Here is an 18,297-nt window from a genome sequence, read left to right as displayed (position 1 = left end):
AGGCTTTTTAAACCAGTGTAGGCTTAGTACATTTCCAAGTTACTACATATTGGAAAAAACCTACATATACTCTGGATCATGCCAAAGTAAATGTTTCCAGTTTATAATGTCAATTTTTCTGTCTTCTAAACTCCCTTCTGTTTCTAGTTCCACCTGATTTGTTATTGACAACCCTAAAATTATGCGCAGTCTTGCAAAAACTGCATACAGAAGGTTAACTAATTGTTCCTCAGCATGATTATACATATGTACACATAATCTAAAAATGGAGACATAAACATTGTCATGTGTACTTTTGTTTAGTAGGGGTTTTTTGTTTTGTTTTGTTTAACCCAGCATTTTTTTTTCCTTTGGGATTTAAATAAATGTCAAAACGTTGAATGGTAACACCAGTTTTATTCTGGTGTCTACATCGGTTAGGTTTTTCCAGGTTTGAACGTCGCTGTATTTTTTTGTTTGTTTGATTTTTAAATCAGTGTTCACAATATTGTGTAATGGAAAAGAATCTGTACATGCCACTATCTTTCTGCTGATATTTATGCTGAGACCTGTTAAAGCCAGGCATAAAATCCATCAGCTGCTCACTGGATGGTTTGCTTTCTTTCAACTAAGTGTAGGTCTCTCCATATTGCAGCAGGCGTTGGTTTCTGAAAACCATTTGAGTTAAGGTATTAAGGATTTCTTAAATGCATCACTGAAAATTGTATTCTTCTACTAAATTTCTTTAACCTATTTATTGTGTAACTGCCTCAAAAAAAACAAAAAAAAAAAGAATAAATATTATGCAACCTGATTTCTTCTTTGTTTATGAAAAATTTTTGGTTGTTGCTCTGTATTGTGTTTTGCTTACCACCTGCCGTGGGGGAAGAAGTGTACAAAGTGTTGCAAAGGTAGATTTTTTTTCTTTCCAAGATCCTGACCTCAACTGAGATTGTGTTTTTAGGAAGCATGTTTTATAATCTTTTTGAAGTTCTTCCATCTTTGTAGTTTTTAAAAGATAACAATATTTATTCCTAATAAAGGAGAAACACAATGCCATTCCAGTTTATAAGATGTGTAATCTGTGTGAAGTATTACTTTATCTTGAAGTTGTCTTTGCAACTGATCTTTTAGGAAGAGAGTTTGTTGGGTTTTTTTTGTTTTGGTTTGTTTTTTTTTCCCTAATGTGATACCTGCTTGAAGGTCATTTCATTTAAATTGAGTATTTTTATATTAAATGTTTTTAATTACTTAAAGTTGCATTAAAATAAGCAAGGTGAGTATTACTGCAGGGGGAATGTGACAGAATTTTTCAAATCAGACTTCTGAAATATTTTTTCTGTTTCAGGGTTACCAGGGAATGGTTGATGGAGGTGATAATATTGTAGAAGTTTCATGGGAAAGTGTTTCAAGTATCCTGCAAGTGGTAAGTGTTAGGGCGGGGGTGGGACCCAAACTCTCTCTTTTTAAACAGTGAACCAAAATTCTACATCTCAGAAAACAACTGTAATTATGAATTGGAATTCTGTGATGACTGAGTGACCAGCACATACCACTTTTGGCAGATCCTGACTGCTATAGTATGGATGTTTGACACTTCCCAAAGATCTCTGTGTAGTCTTGTATTTGGTGAACAGAAATCATCTTGAAAATCTTTGTTCTAGATGTTCAATATGCATGTCGTTACCCTCCGACAGCCATACTGACAAGCCTATATTTAATAAAAAAGACATCATAGGGCCAAAATATCAGACAACTGTGTTTTGTAAGGCAAGTATTTTCTTACAAAATCCTGTTGGCTTCTTGTGTAAGTGGATTTAGAATTATAGTAATGGGTATAATTACAGTACAGTTCTCTAGAGCTCAGCTAATACCAGTGAACTTTGTCTGTATGTTTATATTACAATGATGTTCTGCAGGGTGGCCATTTGGATCTCCTTACATTTTTCCTCAGCATGGTAATGTTGTCACCTCTTACAGAGCAGATGCTATGTTTGGCAAAGAGGCCTTACTGCTTGCCAGGCTTTCTGAAAACTACCTCCAGGTGGATTTCTTTGGAGCGTTCTGTAAAGCTGATATAATATAAAGCAGTTAGCACAGTGAAAAATAGGCGATTTTTTTTTAACAAACAAATATCCTGGAATACTTTGAGATGTTTTGTCTGTGTTGGTGTTTTGGTTTTGGTGTGGGTTTTTTTTGTTTGTTTGTTGATGTTTTGTTTTTTTAATCCCCTGCCTATCTTGTAGAATCTGTACTCATAGAATAGCTCAAGTTGGAAGGGACCCATAAGGATCCTCGAGTCCAACTCTCTGCTTCTCGCAGAGCTACCTAAAACTAAGCCATATGACTAACAGCATCATCAAGGCTCATCTTATGATTTAGAGAAAATTGAAATGTCATGGCCCAGCCACATAAGAGCATAGGCAGGAGCAAGATGTAGGCATCCTATATGTGTCTATAGCATACGTACTATAAGAAAAACACCTTTCTGAACTTGATTGTTAGGAATTCAACAGACTGATAGTGAAGCTGAAGATGTGTCTTAAGGAATGTGTTGTTTTGATTAAAGATTTTTCAGCTGAACCTATATTCTTGTTAAATCAGAAGAAGTTGTAGTACATAATTTCAAATAAAGTCTGTTTTCTACTTACCACTGTGTTTTATAAGTATGAAAATACCTATTTTAGATATGTTTTCTAGTCCTGATTATTATTTTTAGAACATCTCTGTGTGTATACTTCTACTTTTTAATTATGGAGAAAGATGAACTGCTTCTATTCAGCTGTTGTGTATTACAATGTAGACAGTAAAATAGTGCCTGGGACTGACTTGAGAGCTGAAACACCTATTGATAGGGCAAATCATATCAGTACAGCCTCTGTAGGTTTGAATAACAAATATGGATTGGCATGACTGATTTATCATAAGTTAAAGTGAAGGAAATGTTTGTGCAAAAGTGAGGTAATTGTCTCCAGATTTGTTTGCAGGAGAAAAAAAGTTTTTGCAGTCTCAATTAATTTTAGTTTTTACTATGACAATGAATAAGGCAAAATTTAGACTTTTCTTGATTGATAGAACAACATAAGCATGTAACTTGTTTTCAGTGAGATGCCCAGCAGATTTCAGTGATGAGATGCTTCAGCTTTTTTTGAAATTAATTACTTCCATTTTTGGAGGAAGCTCTTTGAATTATACTAGTAAAAACATCAGATAAGTTAATAAAACAGAAAATTTAACTGATCTATAAGGCATTAAATGTGAATGCAGTTCTGTCCATAATTCTGTGGCATGGCAGTAAATGCTAATGTTGAGCTTCAGGGATATATCTTTTTTGTTATTGTTTATCTATATAATTTTATTAGAGGGAAAAGTGCTGTGCTTTGAAGCAAATTCATCTAAATTCTTAACCACTTAGTGCAGTATCACTTTTACTATTGCTATCACATGTAGGTAACTATTAGATAGTTAATTAGAACACTACTGAAATTAATCCCAAATGATTTAACATTTTGCTTCAAGAGTAGTTCTTTACCAGTCATTTTTGAGTGTTTTTTTCCCTTTTCTCTGATGTGTCTGTCTGCTCTAGAGAACACAATTTCCTGCAGGTTTGATGATTCTTTGTTTTTTGTTATTTTTTACTCATTGTAAAATTAGAGATGGAGGTTATGCTACAAAATAACCATTCATCATTAATCGCTCTTAAAAAAATCCATTAAAATACTATATTATAAATTAGAACTGTTACACTTCCTTTTTCTAGGGTGGTACAGTTATTGGAAGTGCACGCTGCAAATCCTTTCGTACCCGGGAGGGCCGCCTGCAGGCAGCCTACAACTTGGTTCAGAGAGGAATCACTAATCTTTGTGTGATTGGCGGAGATGGAAGTTTAACTGGGGCCAATCTTTTCCGGGAAGAATGGAGTGGACTTCTAGAAGAACTGGCACAAAAAGGTAAGTTTGTATTTAGATCCTCTAGACTTCTAGTCTGATCTCCAGGCAATTTATATACCCTAACTATACATACACAAACTATATCCATAGGATATTTCTTAAGTCAAAAATCAAATGCATTCATTCTAGGAAATTACATGGTTTTTCATAAATAAAAAATTTTTAGTTTCTGTACCTCCTCTCTTCTATACCTTAAAGGATCAAAATGCCAAATAAGTTACTAGGCAACCATCTGTGTGACTTTTTTTCCCCCATTATGAATCATTTTCAGGGCCTGAACTTTGAACTTCTGCTTGAAAAACCTTTTGCCCTCAAATCCAAACTGACATGGTAATTCTTTTCCTACAACAAGCTACGTACTCGGTTGTTATTAAATTCTGATGCTTTTCTGCCTATATGTCACTATTTGTTTAAGATCAGAACATGAAGTGACTGTTGCTGTAATTGCATCCAGCCCAGTAGCTGTCTTTGATAGCATCCAAGAGGATGTAAGGGAAAAAGTAAAATAGCAGAACAAGACTAAAAAATGCTGTGTTGATGCTATATGTTGTTCATAATTTAGAAATACTCTTGTAGATTCCATCCATTTCTGTCTTCAGGACTTCCTGGACCAGATGCTGTTAGCAGTCCTTAATCAATTTCTTTATGTTTCATGAATGTATACGGTCTCCTCGAAAGCATACAGATTTTTGCTGAAAGCATTGTGTAGCAAGGAGTTATAGAGCATCACTGGATGATTAAGTTTGTGGAGGATCTTCTGTTTATTTTGATCCTGCTGGCTTTTAGTTTCATTTAATGTCCTATAATTTTTTGTGTTAGAACAAAGAGTGAATGATCAATCCTGCTTCCTCTCTGCATGCCACTTGAGATTTTACAGCTGGCTTATTTTCCCCTCATCATCTCTTCTAGATGGAAGAGTCCTAGTTTGCCTAGTTGTTCCCTATATGTAAGTTCTATATCTTTGATCATCTTTGTTGCCCTTCTCTGAACCTTTTCCAGTTCTACCATGTCCTTTTTGAGGTGGGGAGGACCACAACTGCACCCAGTATTCAAGATGAGGGCAAACCATGGATCTACACAGTAGTATAATGATCTTTGTTTTGTTCTCTATTCTTTTTCTAATATTTTCTAATATTTTGGGTTTTTTGACTGCTATTGAGCATTGAAGCTGATTTATTAATTAAAACAGCATTATTATATTGTTATGCTGAAAATGGCATTGTTTTGTTTGTGATGTTAGGGTACATTTTTCATGTGTATTAGTTTATCTACAGTGAATCCCATCTGATGCTTTACTGTTCATTGTGTCTTGCTAGCCTTCTTCACTTCTTCTCAGACACCCCACACCTTTAGAACCCAAATAATACAGTTTGATCAGTAAACTTTTGCACCTTACTGCTTGGTCCCTTTTCTAGGTTATTGCTGAGTTTGTTGAACAGCGCAGATCCCTGTAGAACTCCATTGGTTACCTTTCTCAGATACAAGAACTTGCATTTACTACTGCCCTCTTTTGATATTTTTTACCCTCTGTTTCACATTATGTATTCTATGCAAAAGCCTTCTTTCTTATGCTGTGGCTACTTAGTTTCCTCAAAACCCTTTGAGGACAGACTGTGTCAGTGGCTTTTTGGAAATCTAAGTAGAATACAGCTACCAGATATTCCTTATTCATGTGATGATTAAGTCACCTTTGGAACTCTAGAAAAGGTTTGTAATGCATGGTATACATTCATAGAAAACATTTTGACTCTTCTTCAGAATTCTGTATTTATCTTTATGGACATGAGTTATATTTTTAATTATGGTTTCTACTATTTCATCTAGTACAGACATTAAACACGCAGAGATATAAGTTCTTAAATCCTGTATTAAAAAATTGCCGTTATATTTAGTACCATACCATGCAGAGATACTAAGGTAGTTTTAGGCACTTAAGCAACTAAGGTATTTCATCCTTGAGATCCTTCAGAACTCTTGGATGATTCAGCATTTTCACTGATGTCTTGGGAGACACAGGCTAAGATTTAGAATAGGGGCTTTTCTGTTCTATTTGCTTATTAATAATGAAATCAGAGCCTTTCAGTGTTGCAGAAGAGAAGTCTTCAAAAGTTGAATGCTGGTTTTTGATTGTTTATGTATGCTCTTAATCACATCCAGTTTGCATCCTTTTGCTTCTTTGTTCCACATCATAACACCGAGACTACAATTTGACTGCTATTGTTTAAGTCCAAACCGTGAACTTTAAGGTTGGTTACAAAACTCGATAATCTGTTGACACTTTGAAATAAACTGAAAAGCTCTTTTTTCCTTCCTTATTTTAAGGAGTTCTATGCAGGATTCTTTTGTTTGGTTGTTTGATTGGCTTTTGTTTGTAGTTTTGACTAACCTTGTTACCTAAAATATCTAAATATAATCTAATGTTTGGATATGTTTAATTTACAAAATAGAGCACCCAAGCATTATGTCTAAAAAATACATATATATTTTGTTCGTTTTGTTTTTGAATAATAACCTATAGCTCGTTCTCTGGATACTTCTTTACAGAAAAGATTGATGAAGAGGCTGTTAAGAAATATGCTTATCTTAACATTGTGGGAATGGTTGGATCCATAGACAATGACTTCTGTGGCACTGATATGACCATAGGTACTGACTCAGCCTTGCACAGAATCATTGAAGTTGTAGATGCCATCATGACCACTGCTCAAAGGTAAATTGTGCATATGATAGAAAACTATAACAAATATACAGTTGTTTGTACTTCAAATTTTAAGTGTCCTATTACTGTACAATAGTGGAGGATATAAATTAATTTTAAACAGAAGTTAGGTAACTGGTATTTTTTTATATTTGTAGAGTGGGAATAAAAACTTTTTGGATGCAAGTGTCTTGGTTTCTTTTTTTCTTGCTAATGGTTTTTCCATCATTCCTGTCATGGCAGCACTTCAAGCACCTGATTGTAGAGGCTGCATCAGTTTTGGGGCCAGGCTTTGGTTTTTGAGTATGCTTTTACTTTTTCCCAGACATACTCTTCTACAGAAGATCCGGATATATCTTTATTAGTACACAGTAGCATCTGTTTGTATATAAGCTTTCTCTAAGTAAAGTTTAAGCAATTAAATGATTTGTCTTTTTTGTTAATATAACTATATAATTACAATTCTTCGCTATGAATCTGTATCATTTCAGTTTCTAGTAAATGTTCACCTCTCCTAATTGTCCTTACATGTTATAGAATTAGTAGTAAAAATGAATTATGTGTTGGAAGATAGGCTGTATTAAACCATGTATTTAAAATTACCTATGTTTTGCTAGTGAATTCTGTGTTTAGTAAGCGTGGTAAGCACAGACTATTTCCTGATATCAGGAAATGTCAAGAATTTGGACTGCATTTTTGAGTTGCAGTACTACAGTTAATTTGTTTTCTTATTTTTACAGCCATCAGAGGACATTTGTTCTGGAGGTTATGGGGAGACACTGTGGGTATGTATTGTCTTCAGCAGTTTGTGTTTTATACAGATATGAAAGATCAAGAAATCTGAACCGTAAATGTCTAATCATTTGTTATGTTTATTAGGTATCTAGCTCTTGTTAGTGCCTTAGCCTGCGGCGCAGATTGGGTGTTTATTCCTGAATACCCACCAGAAGAAGGATGGGAAGATTCAATGTGTGTTAAGCTTTCAGAGGTAATCTATTACCATATTTGGGATTTCCTTACATCTTTGCAGATCTTGGTTTGAAAACAGTGATTTAAAATGTGATCATGCCTTTCAGCAAATCTTTGCTTTTGGTGTCACAGATAGTGCTATTTGATCTTAAACAGTTCTTTTCCTTCATTCTGCAATTGTTTTGAAAAATGATATGACCTACTCTAGGGATTACATAAAACTATTCCTATACAAACAGTGCATGTACCTTTCCTCATTAATTTCATATAAGACAGTTCGTAAATGAAAAGACCTATATAAAGATAATTTTTATTTTTGTTATAGAATCGTGCACGAAAGAAAAGGCTGAACATTATTATTGTAGCTGAAGGAGCTATTGATTGCCACAACAAACCTATAACATCAGAGAAAGTTAAGGATGTAAGTGTCAACATCCTTGTGATGCACTTTCGGTTTTCTTCTTAAGATGGGGCTTGTTACTAACAGTAACATTTCTGTAAAGTAAATCTGTTCCTGTAAAATAGCTTATCACACAGTTTGCTGGTTGTATATTGTATTTATGCTTTATTATCTGAATCCATAGTCCACTTAAGGGAAAATTATTTCAGTGGCTGTTAATTAGAACCTTTTCTCCGTATAAAATAAGACAACAGTCCAAAACACCTATTTCATGGGTGCCTTAATTGATAGAGGGTCTTAAGCCATCTCTAATCAGTAATTATAATCCTATTTACTTCATATTTCTTGTAAAATTTTAATAATGGTCTGTCTCAGTTACTGTGAAATAATATTGTCTAATTTGGACAAAGTCTTGTTAATTTTCTCTAAATGATTGCTTTGCCAAGAATTTCATTGGTGTCTAAGATTAAGACAAACTTCTGAGCTGAAATTATTCGGCTTTTCTTGGAAAGGGTCTCTTAAGAAAATAAGTTGAAAGATTATCATTGGCAGGAAGGAGCTATGACACTTTGACTTTACCTGGGGTTTATCTGTCCTGTGACTATGGAGTTTTCTTTGCCCTAGCTGTCAGTTTGAGAGTAAACTTTGACTCTTAATTCGGAATTGCAGTTTACAAAGTAAAATTTAGCACCAAGTGGTGTTAAGGGTACATACAGCAGATAGATGTTATATCTTTATGGAAGAAACGTTACTAGCATGCTACAAATTTCAGCCAATTAAAACATTCAAAAACTATAAATACAAGGGATATAAGAGTTTGTAAATAATTTCTACAATTTTTTTCTACTTTATGGTATCCATTCTTTATTCCTAACCTTACATGCTCACTGAAGATCTATTAATAAAACATGTCTTTCTGTGACTTTAGATTTGATATGTAACAGAGGAAATGAAAAGAAAGCCTGACTGAAAGAAATAGTTTTATTATTATGATTTTTACTGCAAGTTTTACAAGCTTTGTGAATTAAGGTTAAAATTCATCTTCACTGAAGTTTTACTCAGAGTCTCTTGAAGTGTGTAATATTTCACACAGAGGAAACATGGTGTGAATAAAACACTGTAACTGAGCTTCTTTCAAGTATTCTAATTATAATGTGTAGACCTGTTTTTATAAGGCTGAGGACTGTGTATGATGAAGCTATTATAACTGCAGTTAAAGCATTGCAATGTAGCCACTGTTTTGCTGTTAAAAGACGAAATGTTCCTTTTGATTAGGAACCTGGAGTTTAGTTCTAGGTTAGGAATAAGCTAAAGGCTGGCATAACTTTTGTAGTATTTTCATTCTGTTGATGTGCTCATGTATAGTATATGTAGAATTTTGTTATTCCAATAGTATGTAAACCAGAGTAATTCTAATACATATGTTTACAAAATAATAATTATAATAAACCCACTATATTTTGAAATTCTGTGCAGCTTGTGGTACAGCGGCTTGGTTTTGACACCCGAGTAACTATCCTGGGTCATGTGCAAAGAGGTGGAACCCCTTCAGCTTTTGATAGAATTTTGGTGAGTGAACCTGAAATAATTATGCACGACACCACATAGTGTAACTACATTTTTATTATCTGTTTGGGGGTGGGGAAGTTCATTACCTGATTACCTTGACAAATCCAATTATTGTCTCAAATTAACTGTCTGAATAGCTAAAATTCAGAATAGTGAAGCACTTTGTGTAAAGTCATCTATATTAGGATTAAAAAGCAAAGGTCCAGGGTCAATATTCCATACTTAAGGGTGTTAAACAGCCTGCGATATTTTCACCTACCAAGGAATAATTGGTTTCAGCTTGATTTATGGAGAAATCATGGCAATTCCTGTGACTAAAAGCCTTTTATTTTTAAGTGCTTGCTTGATCACTCAAATATTATCTATTTTCAGGCAAGTCGTATGGGTGTGGAAGCTGTGCTTGCCCTTTTAGAAGCTACTCCAGCTACCCCAGCCTGTGTTGTGTCCCTGTCTGGAAACCAGGCTGTCCGTCTGCCTTTGATGGAGTGTGTGCAGATGGTGAGTTTCTGGCAAAAAGCCAATTTATAGTTATTCATTAACTACAACAGACCACTGTGCACAATAATTGTCTGTTGTCGTTAAAACACCCATGGGAATGTGTGCAGCAGTTTCTCACATTTGGGAGTAATGAACTTCATGTGTGTTCTCTACATGTTATTACTTATTTGTGAACTACCCAACAAACAAGAAATATATATCTTTAATTTGTTTTTAAATTTATCCTCAGATCTTTTCTTTTTATTGCTGCTACAAATTATTCAGATGCTTGCATCCATTTAAACATCACACACAACAGTCTGCTTTCTGCACTAAAACTGTTCAACTTAAACTGAAAAAAATAGATACATTGATATATATATTTTTTTTTCCCTAGGGAGGCTTTTTGTGTCCCCTTGTACTTTGTTCTTCTCTTGTCCACTGTAATTTGTGCTATAATAAGAGGTAGCTCATAAATTAATGAAATGTCGATATTTCTGTTTTCACTTTTGAAAGCTCTTTCAGAATGATCTATTTAAATAATCAGCTTCCTGTGTTTTTTAAACACATTGGTTAATCAACTTGTTTTTTCAAGACTCAAGAAGTCCAGAAAGCCATGGATGAGGGAAGATTTCTTGAGGCTGTGAGGCTGCGTGGAAGGTATGGCCAATAACTTGTATCAATTTATTTGTGCTAGATGAGCTGAATTGGTTTGCTATTCCACTGGCACTCAAAATTTTATTTTAAATAATTTTAATATCCATATGATTTTATGTATTTGAGAATAATAGAGGTGACAGAAGAAGGGTTGCTTAAATAGAATAATTGAAATTCTTATCTGCATAAAAACATGCAAAACACAGAAAATTCTCGTTCAGTACTGTGTCAGGCTAATGACCAACCCCAGGATAAGTAGTCATAAAAGAAAGAGCTGCTGTGTTTTGTGAGCTGACTGGGAGCAACTATGTTTGTTTATTCAAGATTTTGAGGCCGATCCCATGAGCTTGTTTGTGAGTAGCTGGTAGATTTCCATGAGTAATGTTGGAGGGAGACATTCTGCACTGTTATGTGTCAACAGAGCATTTTCTTTTTCAAGTCACTTGATAATAAAATGCTTTATCACCAATCTGCAAAACTCATTTGCCAGCTATATAGTTATTTTATATTTTCTCACTATTATCTTACAGAATGGAGTATTTTCCAGTGTTCTCTCATTTTCACGTTTTATTGCATAATAATTTTGGTCCAGATATTACATACTGTTTTTAAAAATTTCTGACAAACTCAAGTATTTATTTTAAGTAAGTTGAAAAACTTATTATTTTATTTATCTTATTGACTTATTTAGGAGCTTTGAAAACAACCTTAACACCTATAAATTACTGTCACACAAAAAACCAGATGCTGAGCTTCCAAAGGTAAGGGGTTTTTTTTGGAGTGTGCAATGCATGTCTGCTTTTGGGTAGTCTCAACAAATACTGGTTTTGTTTTTCTTCTCTCCCTCTCATCCTGCCTTCATACCCTCTTCAAACCTGTGCCATAGGATATTTTGTAACATTAGTTAAATGTTATAATGGCAGAAGGATGCTTGCACCACACAACTTTATTCTAATAATACCAATTTTTCAAGTTAGAATGGTATTTCACTTTAAAAATTTCCTGCTAGACAGTTTCTTTCTGTCTAGGATTTATGTCTGGTCCCAATTGCAGTAGTGTCCGCTTCTAATAGTTACTGTTATGTCCTCTGTTCCGTAACACGGAGAGAAGGAAAAGCGATGTAATCATGATTGTCTGAAAATCTCGGGATAAAGAAGGAAGATTCAAGATAAAAGATTTCTAGCCCTTTCTTTTGAAGGGCAAAACTGCTCAAGAACAGGAATGAGCTCAGGAATTCATGGAATGGAATAGTGGAGACAAATGCTTCACATTTACCTGATCTAATGAGTCACTGTTCATAATACAGCAGTGGACATTTAGTTTTTCTTTTCTTTGTAGTTTGTAAGTTGTGTATAAAAGGGAATGCAGATTTATTAGGAAGTAGGCACTAAATGTGTGCAAACAAATTTCAGACAGGATTTTTTTGTTTGTTTTCATCAATGGTTTACTGAATAATTCTGGTTTTGACCACGGTTGGTGACTATGTCACCTTACTGGTTGATTCCTTTTTTCAGTTGTGATTTGTGACGATTTGTTACCTTATTTGTATGATTATGTTACCGTTATGTTTTTTGGATTTTATTTTATTCCAATTAGATATTCTTCTCAATATTATTAAGTATAAATATTGCAGTGAAAATAGGAAAAGTTTGTTTGAATACCTGACATGTGTTCAGAAGTTCTGCAGATAGCAAGTAATATAATCACAACTGGACATTTTAGTTGACAAAAAAGTCAGAGTAGAAGCTTTCAAGGACACTATGACAAAATAACTCTAGTTTAAATTGGACTTTTACTTTTGCCTGAGCATAATTAAAAGTAAGTATAAGGACTGAAGTTATTTCAAATAAACCTGTCAAAATAATATATTTTTTTTAAAATAAGGACCTAAGTTTGAACTTCAAGAGATTAGTTATTCAACATTTGCTTTGCCAGATCAGGTGTGTGTTTGTTTTTAATATACCGATGCAAATATAGTACTGTTAACATTGGGCTTTTATATTGCATTTTAAAATAGTTTTGCCATATCTTTTTGTGATGGATGATGTTAGAAGGAAATGTGGGGCACTTGTAATTATTTACAACTTGGATTTGACCACAGTAACCAAATCTGTGTATTCTATAAAAGGGGTCAAATGGGAATTAAAAAGCAGATAAAATGTCCGTGTCACAGGAATTGAGGAAAGGCTAAGCTGATCAGATCACTGCAGCTACTAAATGCTCTGCCTCAGCAGTGTAGCAGCATGCAGATATTTTGCTCCTTCTGTGTGTTTTGCATTTTTCTACAATCCTTTGATTATGCCAGAGCTAAAAAAATGAACAAACAAACAAACCCCACCAAAACTATGTAAGTTCTGGTTTAGGTGTCTTTTTATTTTGGTTGGAAGTGATCCAAACAACTGTTCTGGGGTTTTTTTGTTTGTTTGTATTCCCATCTTCTAGGATAAAGCTATAATAACAACTTATAGTTCTTCTGCAGTACCACATTGTTACAAATTTGTCATGTTAACAGTTGAAAACTATTTAAGGTCATCCAGCTGACCTAAACCATGATGAATTTTAGGATATAAGCTCAGGCTGTTGTCTGCTTTTTGCTTACATAGTTCGCTATCATGTAAATTCTGTTTGCTAAATTCATACAGAGTGGTTCAATTTCCCAAAGGTCAGGCATATAAAGTTTAATTTTTTAACATATATATTTTGCTCAAAGTATTAATCTCAAAGCTATAAAAATAAAACAAAATTAATAAATTGCAGTGCCTGCTTTATTTTTTGGTAAAGGATTATATTTTTATCTGTGTATATCAACACTGATTGATGTCAGAGAAACTGTATTGATTTATACAAGCTGAGGGTTTCTTAATCAAAGACAGTGGCCTGTGATTTATCTGGAAAAAAACCCTTCTATTTCAAGGAACACTTCATGTACAGAAGATCTTCATTTCATGCTTTGCTCTTAAAATTTAATCCAAAGATGCTTTTTTACACACAGTAGCACTCTTGCTTTGTTTACCCTTACAGTGTGCATTTATGAGTAATTTTTCTATTGTATTTTTCTTCTTAATGCAAGTATGGAAGTTTTTTTCTCTGGGAAAGAATCCATCATCTGGACGATGTTGGATTTATCAGTATAAAGTAGTAATTCTGTTGAAGAAAGTGTTTTTAATTTGAGAAATGTTGTGGTTTTAGAATTGGGTCTGTTGTAACAAGGCAGGAGGTTTTAATAGTATTTTGTAGCTAAATTGTGTGTTTTTTTCCACCTGAGTTGTTCAGTCTGTAACACATACATTTAGATGTAGTTGTTTTATCTAGAGTACAATTGATAACTAAGCCATATAAATAGGTACTAAAGGCATAGGTATGGAATATGTATTATATATCAAAATATTTACTATTTCATGTTCTGTTTTAAATAGAACTTTCTTTCTTACATTGTCTCTGGTTTAAATTACAAATGTATATTTGATATCTCAGACTTTTCCATTTGAGTAGATTAGCTGCTTAATTGGGATAACTTGGGGAGCAGAATGAAGCCCAGATAATCCAAGGATAAATGGTTGGTGAACTTGCTACAACACTTGGAAACACACACAAGTCCTTGGGGCCAGATGAGATACACCCAAGGGTGCTAAGGGAGCTGGCAGAGGTGATCGCTGAGCCACTTACCATTGTCTACGAGCAATCTTGGCTAACTAGGGAGGTCCCAGTTGACTGGAAGCTGGCTAACGTGATGCCTATCTAAAAGAAGGGCTGGAAGGAGGATCCAGAGAACTGCAGAACTGTCAGTCTAACCTCTGTGCTGGGGAAGGTCATGGAGCAGATCATCTTGAGTAACATCACATGGCACATAACAAGAAAACCATGTGATCAGGCCCAGTCAACACGGGTTTCTGAAAGGCAGGTCCTGTTTGACCAACCTGATCTCCCTCTATGACAAGGCGACCCACCTAGTAGATGAGGGAAAGGCTGTGGATGTTGTGTATGTAGACTTCAGTAAGGCCTTTGACACCGTATCCCACAGCTTTCTCCTGGAGAAGCTGGCAGCTCATGGCCTGGATGGGTGTACTCTTCAATGGATAAAAACCTGGCTGGAGAGTCAGGCCCAAAGAGTTGTGGTGAATGGAGCCAAATCCAGTTGGTGGCCAGTCATGAGCGGTGTTCTCTGGGGCTCAGTATTGGAGCTAGTTCTGTTTAATCTCTTTATCAGTGATCTAGATGAGGGGATTGAGTGCACCCTTAGTAAGTTTGCAGATGACACCAAATTGGGTGGTAATGTTGATCTGCTGGAGGGTTGGAAGGCCATACAGAGGGATCTGGACCGGCTGGATTATTGGGCTGAGGCCAATTGTATGAGGTTCAACAAGGCCAAGTGCCGGGTCCTGCACTTGGGTCACAACAACCCCAGGCAGCGCTACAGGCTTGGGGAAGAGTGGCTGGAAAGCTGCTTGGGGGAAAAGGATCTGGGGGTGTTGATTGACAACAGCTGAACATGAGCCAGTGTGTGCTCAGGTGGCCAAAAGGCTAACAGCATCTTGGCTTGTATCAGGAATAGTATGGCCAGCAGGACTAGAGAAGTGATTGTGTCATTGTACTCAGCACTGGCGAGGCCACACCTTGAATCCTGTGTTCAGTTTTGGGCTACTTATCATAAGAAGGGCATTGAAGTACTAGAGAGAGTGCAGAGGAGGTGACGAAGCTGTTGAGGGGCCTGGAGCACAAGTGTAATGAGGAGCAGCTGAGGGAACTGAGGCTGTTCAGCCTGGAGAAAAGGAGGCTGAGGGAAGACCTTATCTCTGTCTACAGCTACCTGAAAGGAGGTTGTAGCATGGAAGGAGTTGGTCTTTTTTCCCGAGTATCAAGTGATAGGACAAGAGGAAAGAAATGGCCTCAGGTTGCACCAGGGGAGGTTTAGATTGGCTATTAGGAAAAAAATTCTTCACGGGAGGGTTGTCAGGCATTGGAACAGGCTGCCCAGGGAAGTGGTGGAATCACCATTCCTGGAGGTGTTTAAAAGGTGTTTAGACGAGGTTCTCAAGGACATGGTTTAGTACTAGAGCTGGGTTATGGTTGGACTCAATCCTGAGGATCTCTTCCAACTGAAATTATTCTATTCTATTCTATTCTATTCTATTCTATTCTATTCTATTCTATTCTATTCTATTCTATTCTATTCTATTCTATTCTATTCTATTCTATTCTATTCTATTCTATTCTATTCTATTCTATTCTATTCTATTCTATTCTATTCTATTCCATTCCATTCCATTCCATTCCATTCCATTCCATTCCATTCCATTCCATTCCATTCCATTCCATTCCATTCCCTTGGAGAGACACTGAATATAAGCTCAATTACTTTGAGTTATTGGGAAATACATAAAAAACTGCCATAATCTGAAAATGTGCGGTACTGTGAAAGATGCCAAGTGTTCCTGTTTACTCCTGTATTGTCAGCTGCTTTTAAAACCTGGCCAATACTTTAAAAGTTGTCATCTGTTCTGCTTTGCATGGTACCGATGATACACACCTAACTGCAAGTGTGCTAGAATCAGTTCCTACTCTGTTCTTGGCTATTTTGGATGTTTTTACAAAAAAGTACTGCTTTCATAACATGAAACTGCTTGAATAATGCAGGGTATTTTATACTTCTTGAACCTAGCTGAGCTAGAATATAAAAACCTGAATAACTTAACCTGCAAGCCAAATGAAAATGTGATAAAGTCTTACTTTCAAACAAACATTCTTATTTTAAACTGTTTATGTCTACGTTATATTCTGCAAATTGGGAAATATATGCAAGTATCTTCTAGTTAACTTCGAAGTTTGGATGTTTTTAGTGGCTTTGAAATTTCATTTCCTAAATTCAAACATTTAGCATTGTGTATGATGGACAAACTAGCCATGGTATTGAAATAAAAGTGCTTATTAAACATTCTTTTCTCTTGCAGACTAATTTTAATGTGGCAGTTTTAAATGTTGGTGCTCCTGCAGCTGGAATGAACGCTGCAGTGAGAGCTGCAGTGAGAGTTGGCATAACTGAAGGCCATAAAATGTTTGCAGTCATTGATGGATTTGAAGGTTTTGCTAGAGGGAAGGTCAGTATTACCTGTGTGGATTACATAGTAGTAGGTACCTCGTCGCACATCACCACCTTTGTTTATGTTCTTAGAAGGTATATTCTGTCATTACAGTTGTGGAAACTGATTCTCTTAAGTTCTTTCATTTCAGAAAGATCTATAAAACTGAAATTGTAACTATTTCTCAGCTGTTCAGGTCTATAGATTAATTTATCTGAAGTATTGTTGATCAGAGCTACAAAATCAGTTTAGCTGAATCCTACCTTCAAACTTTAGTCGTTGTTTAGCATATGGTAGGTTTTCCACCGAATAACAGGAGGATCGCTGATTCCGTGTTGTTACATCTGTGTTTCTTTGCTGTAAGACAATTTGCAGTGCTGCTTGTTGAGGAAGGAAGCTTTTTTTTTTTTTTCCCCAAAGTGGGTTAGATTCTTCTGTTTCCCAATTTTAAATGCTAAGCATCTGTTGGTATGCTGAGGAGAAACTGGATAGAAGATTTATGATTTCTATGCCTAGCTGGAGCCGCAGGTCCCAAAATTAACTTCAAAGACCTAGTTCTAGATATTTGTGTTTCACATTCAGTAGGAGAGGATGTGAAAATAGGATAATGATATGAAACAAGGAGTCAGGCAGGATTCATCATGATCTGGAGGAGGAACGAACAAATAGAATGGAAAGGGATTGGTAAGAACTCAAGAGAAATTCAGTTAACCTTTTGGTGCTGTGTTCTTTCTTTGCCAAGTTCATTTTTGGTAGTGTCTGTATCCAACAATTTGTTCCAATACCTTTACATAAAGTAGTACCTGATGTTTGCTGCATGTCAAAAGATGCAATTGGATAATTACTTAACACCATCTCCTTTTATACTTTTATTCAAAGATAAAGGAAATCAGCTGGGGAGATGTTGGAGGCTGGACTGGTCAAGGAGGATCAATTCTTGGTACAAAACGGTAACGTCAGTATTTTGCCAATTGATAGGATTAATTCTAGTATTTTATATAAGCAATATATGATTGCATGTGCTTTTTCTTCTACAGAATGTTTAAGTGCTCTTTTTTAAAAAAAAAGTTACAGTCTAACTGGGTTATCTTTATAGTACTGTACCAGCTCTGAAGAGAGAATGAAAATGGGAGTTGGAACCTCAACTTGAACATTTCCTGGGGTCCTTTCACTTAACAGGATTGCAAACCTGTAGTTTCTTTACAGTTGACATGATTCCTTACTGGTTGTCAGGAATATTTGTATGGATAAATATGTAAAATGAAAAATATTGCATTGCCTTCTCAGTTTTCTGTTTCAGCTTGTGATCAGTTCTTATTGCTGCAGAATCTGTAAATTGTTTTCATTTTTCTTCTGATTTAATAATTTTTAGTACTCTTCCTGCAAAATATTTGGAGAAGATTGCTGACCAGATGCGCACTAACAACATTAATGCCCTGATGGTTATTGGTGGATTTGAGGTACACTGAAATGTTTAGTTGTGTCTGAGTAGAAATCTTAACAAAAGGATTAGATGGTTTA

The 18,297-nt window shown here is 35.4% G+C and overlaps 1 protein-coding gene across 4 annotated transcripts in view; it reads left to right on the top strand.

Annotated features, from left to right (window-relative positions):
- The window catches only part of PFKP (phosphofructokinase, platelet), a 50,321-nt gene that overhangs the window by 14,514 nt on the left and 17,510 nt on the right, over positions 1-18,297 (top strand). For all 4 annotated transcript variants that reach the window (XM_082046664.1, XM_082046665.1, XM_082046667.1 and 1 more), the window contains 13 exons: positions 1,328-1,405; positions 3,740-3,929; positions 6,474-6,639; positions 7,368-7,412; positions 7,507-7,615; positions 7,922-8,017; positions 9,473-9,565; positions 9,938-10,063; positions 10,638-10,702; positions 11,391-11,460; positions 16,648-16,794; positions 17,656-17,726; positions 18,149-18,236. In XM_082046664.1, coding sequence (XP_081902790.1) covers positions 1,328-1,405; positions 3,740-3,929; positions 6,474-6,639; positions 7,368-7,412; positions 7,507-7,615; positions 7,922-8,017; positions 9,473-9,565; positions 9,938-10,063; positions 10,638-10,702; positions 11,391-11,460; positions 16,648-16,794; positions 17,656-17,726; positions 18,149-18,236 — 1,344 coding nt within the window. The remainder of the gene's footprint in view (positions 1-1,327; positions 1,406-3,739; positions 3,930-6,473; positions 6,640-7,367; positions 7,413-7,506; positions 7,616-7,921; positions 8,018-9,472; positions 9,566-9,937; positions 10,064-10,637; positions 10,703-11,390; positions 11,461-16,647; positions 16,795-17,655; positions 17,727-18,148; positions 18,237-18,297) is intronic.

This window comes from Streptopelia decaocto (genome assembly GCF_964273445.1).
Source record: "Streptopelia decaocto genome assembly, chromosome: 2".
NCBI lineage: Eukaryota > Metazoa > Chordata > Aves > Columbiformes > Columbidae > Streptopelia > Streptopelia decaocto.
This window is presented reverse-complemented; position numbering and strand designations above follow the sequence as displayed.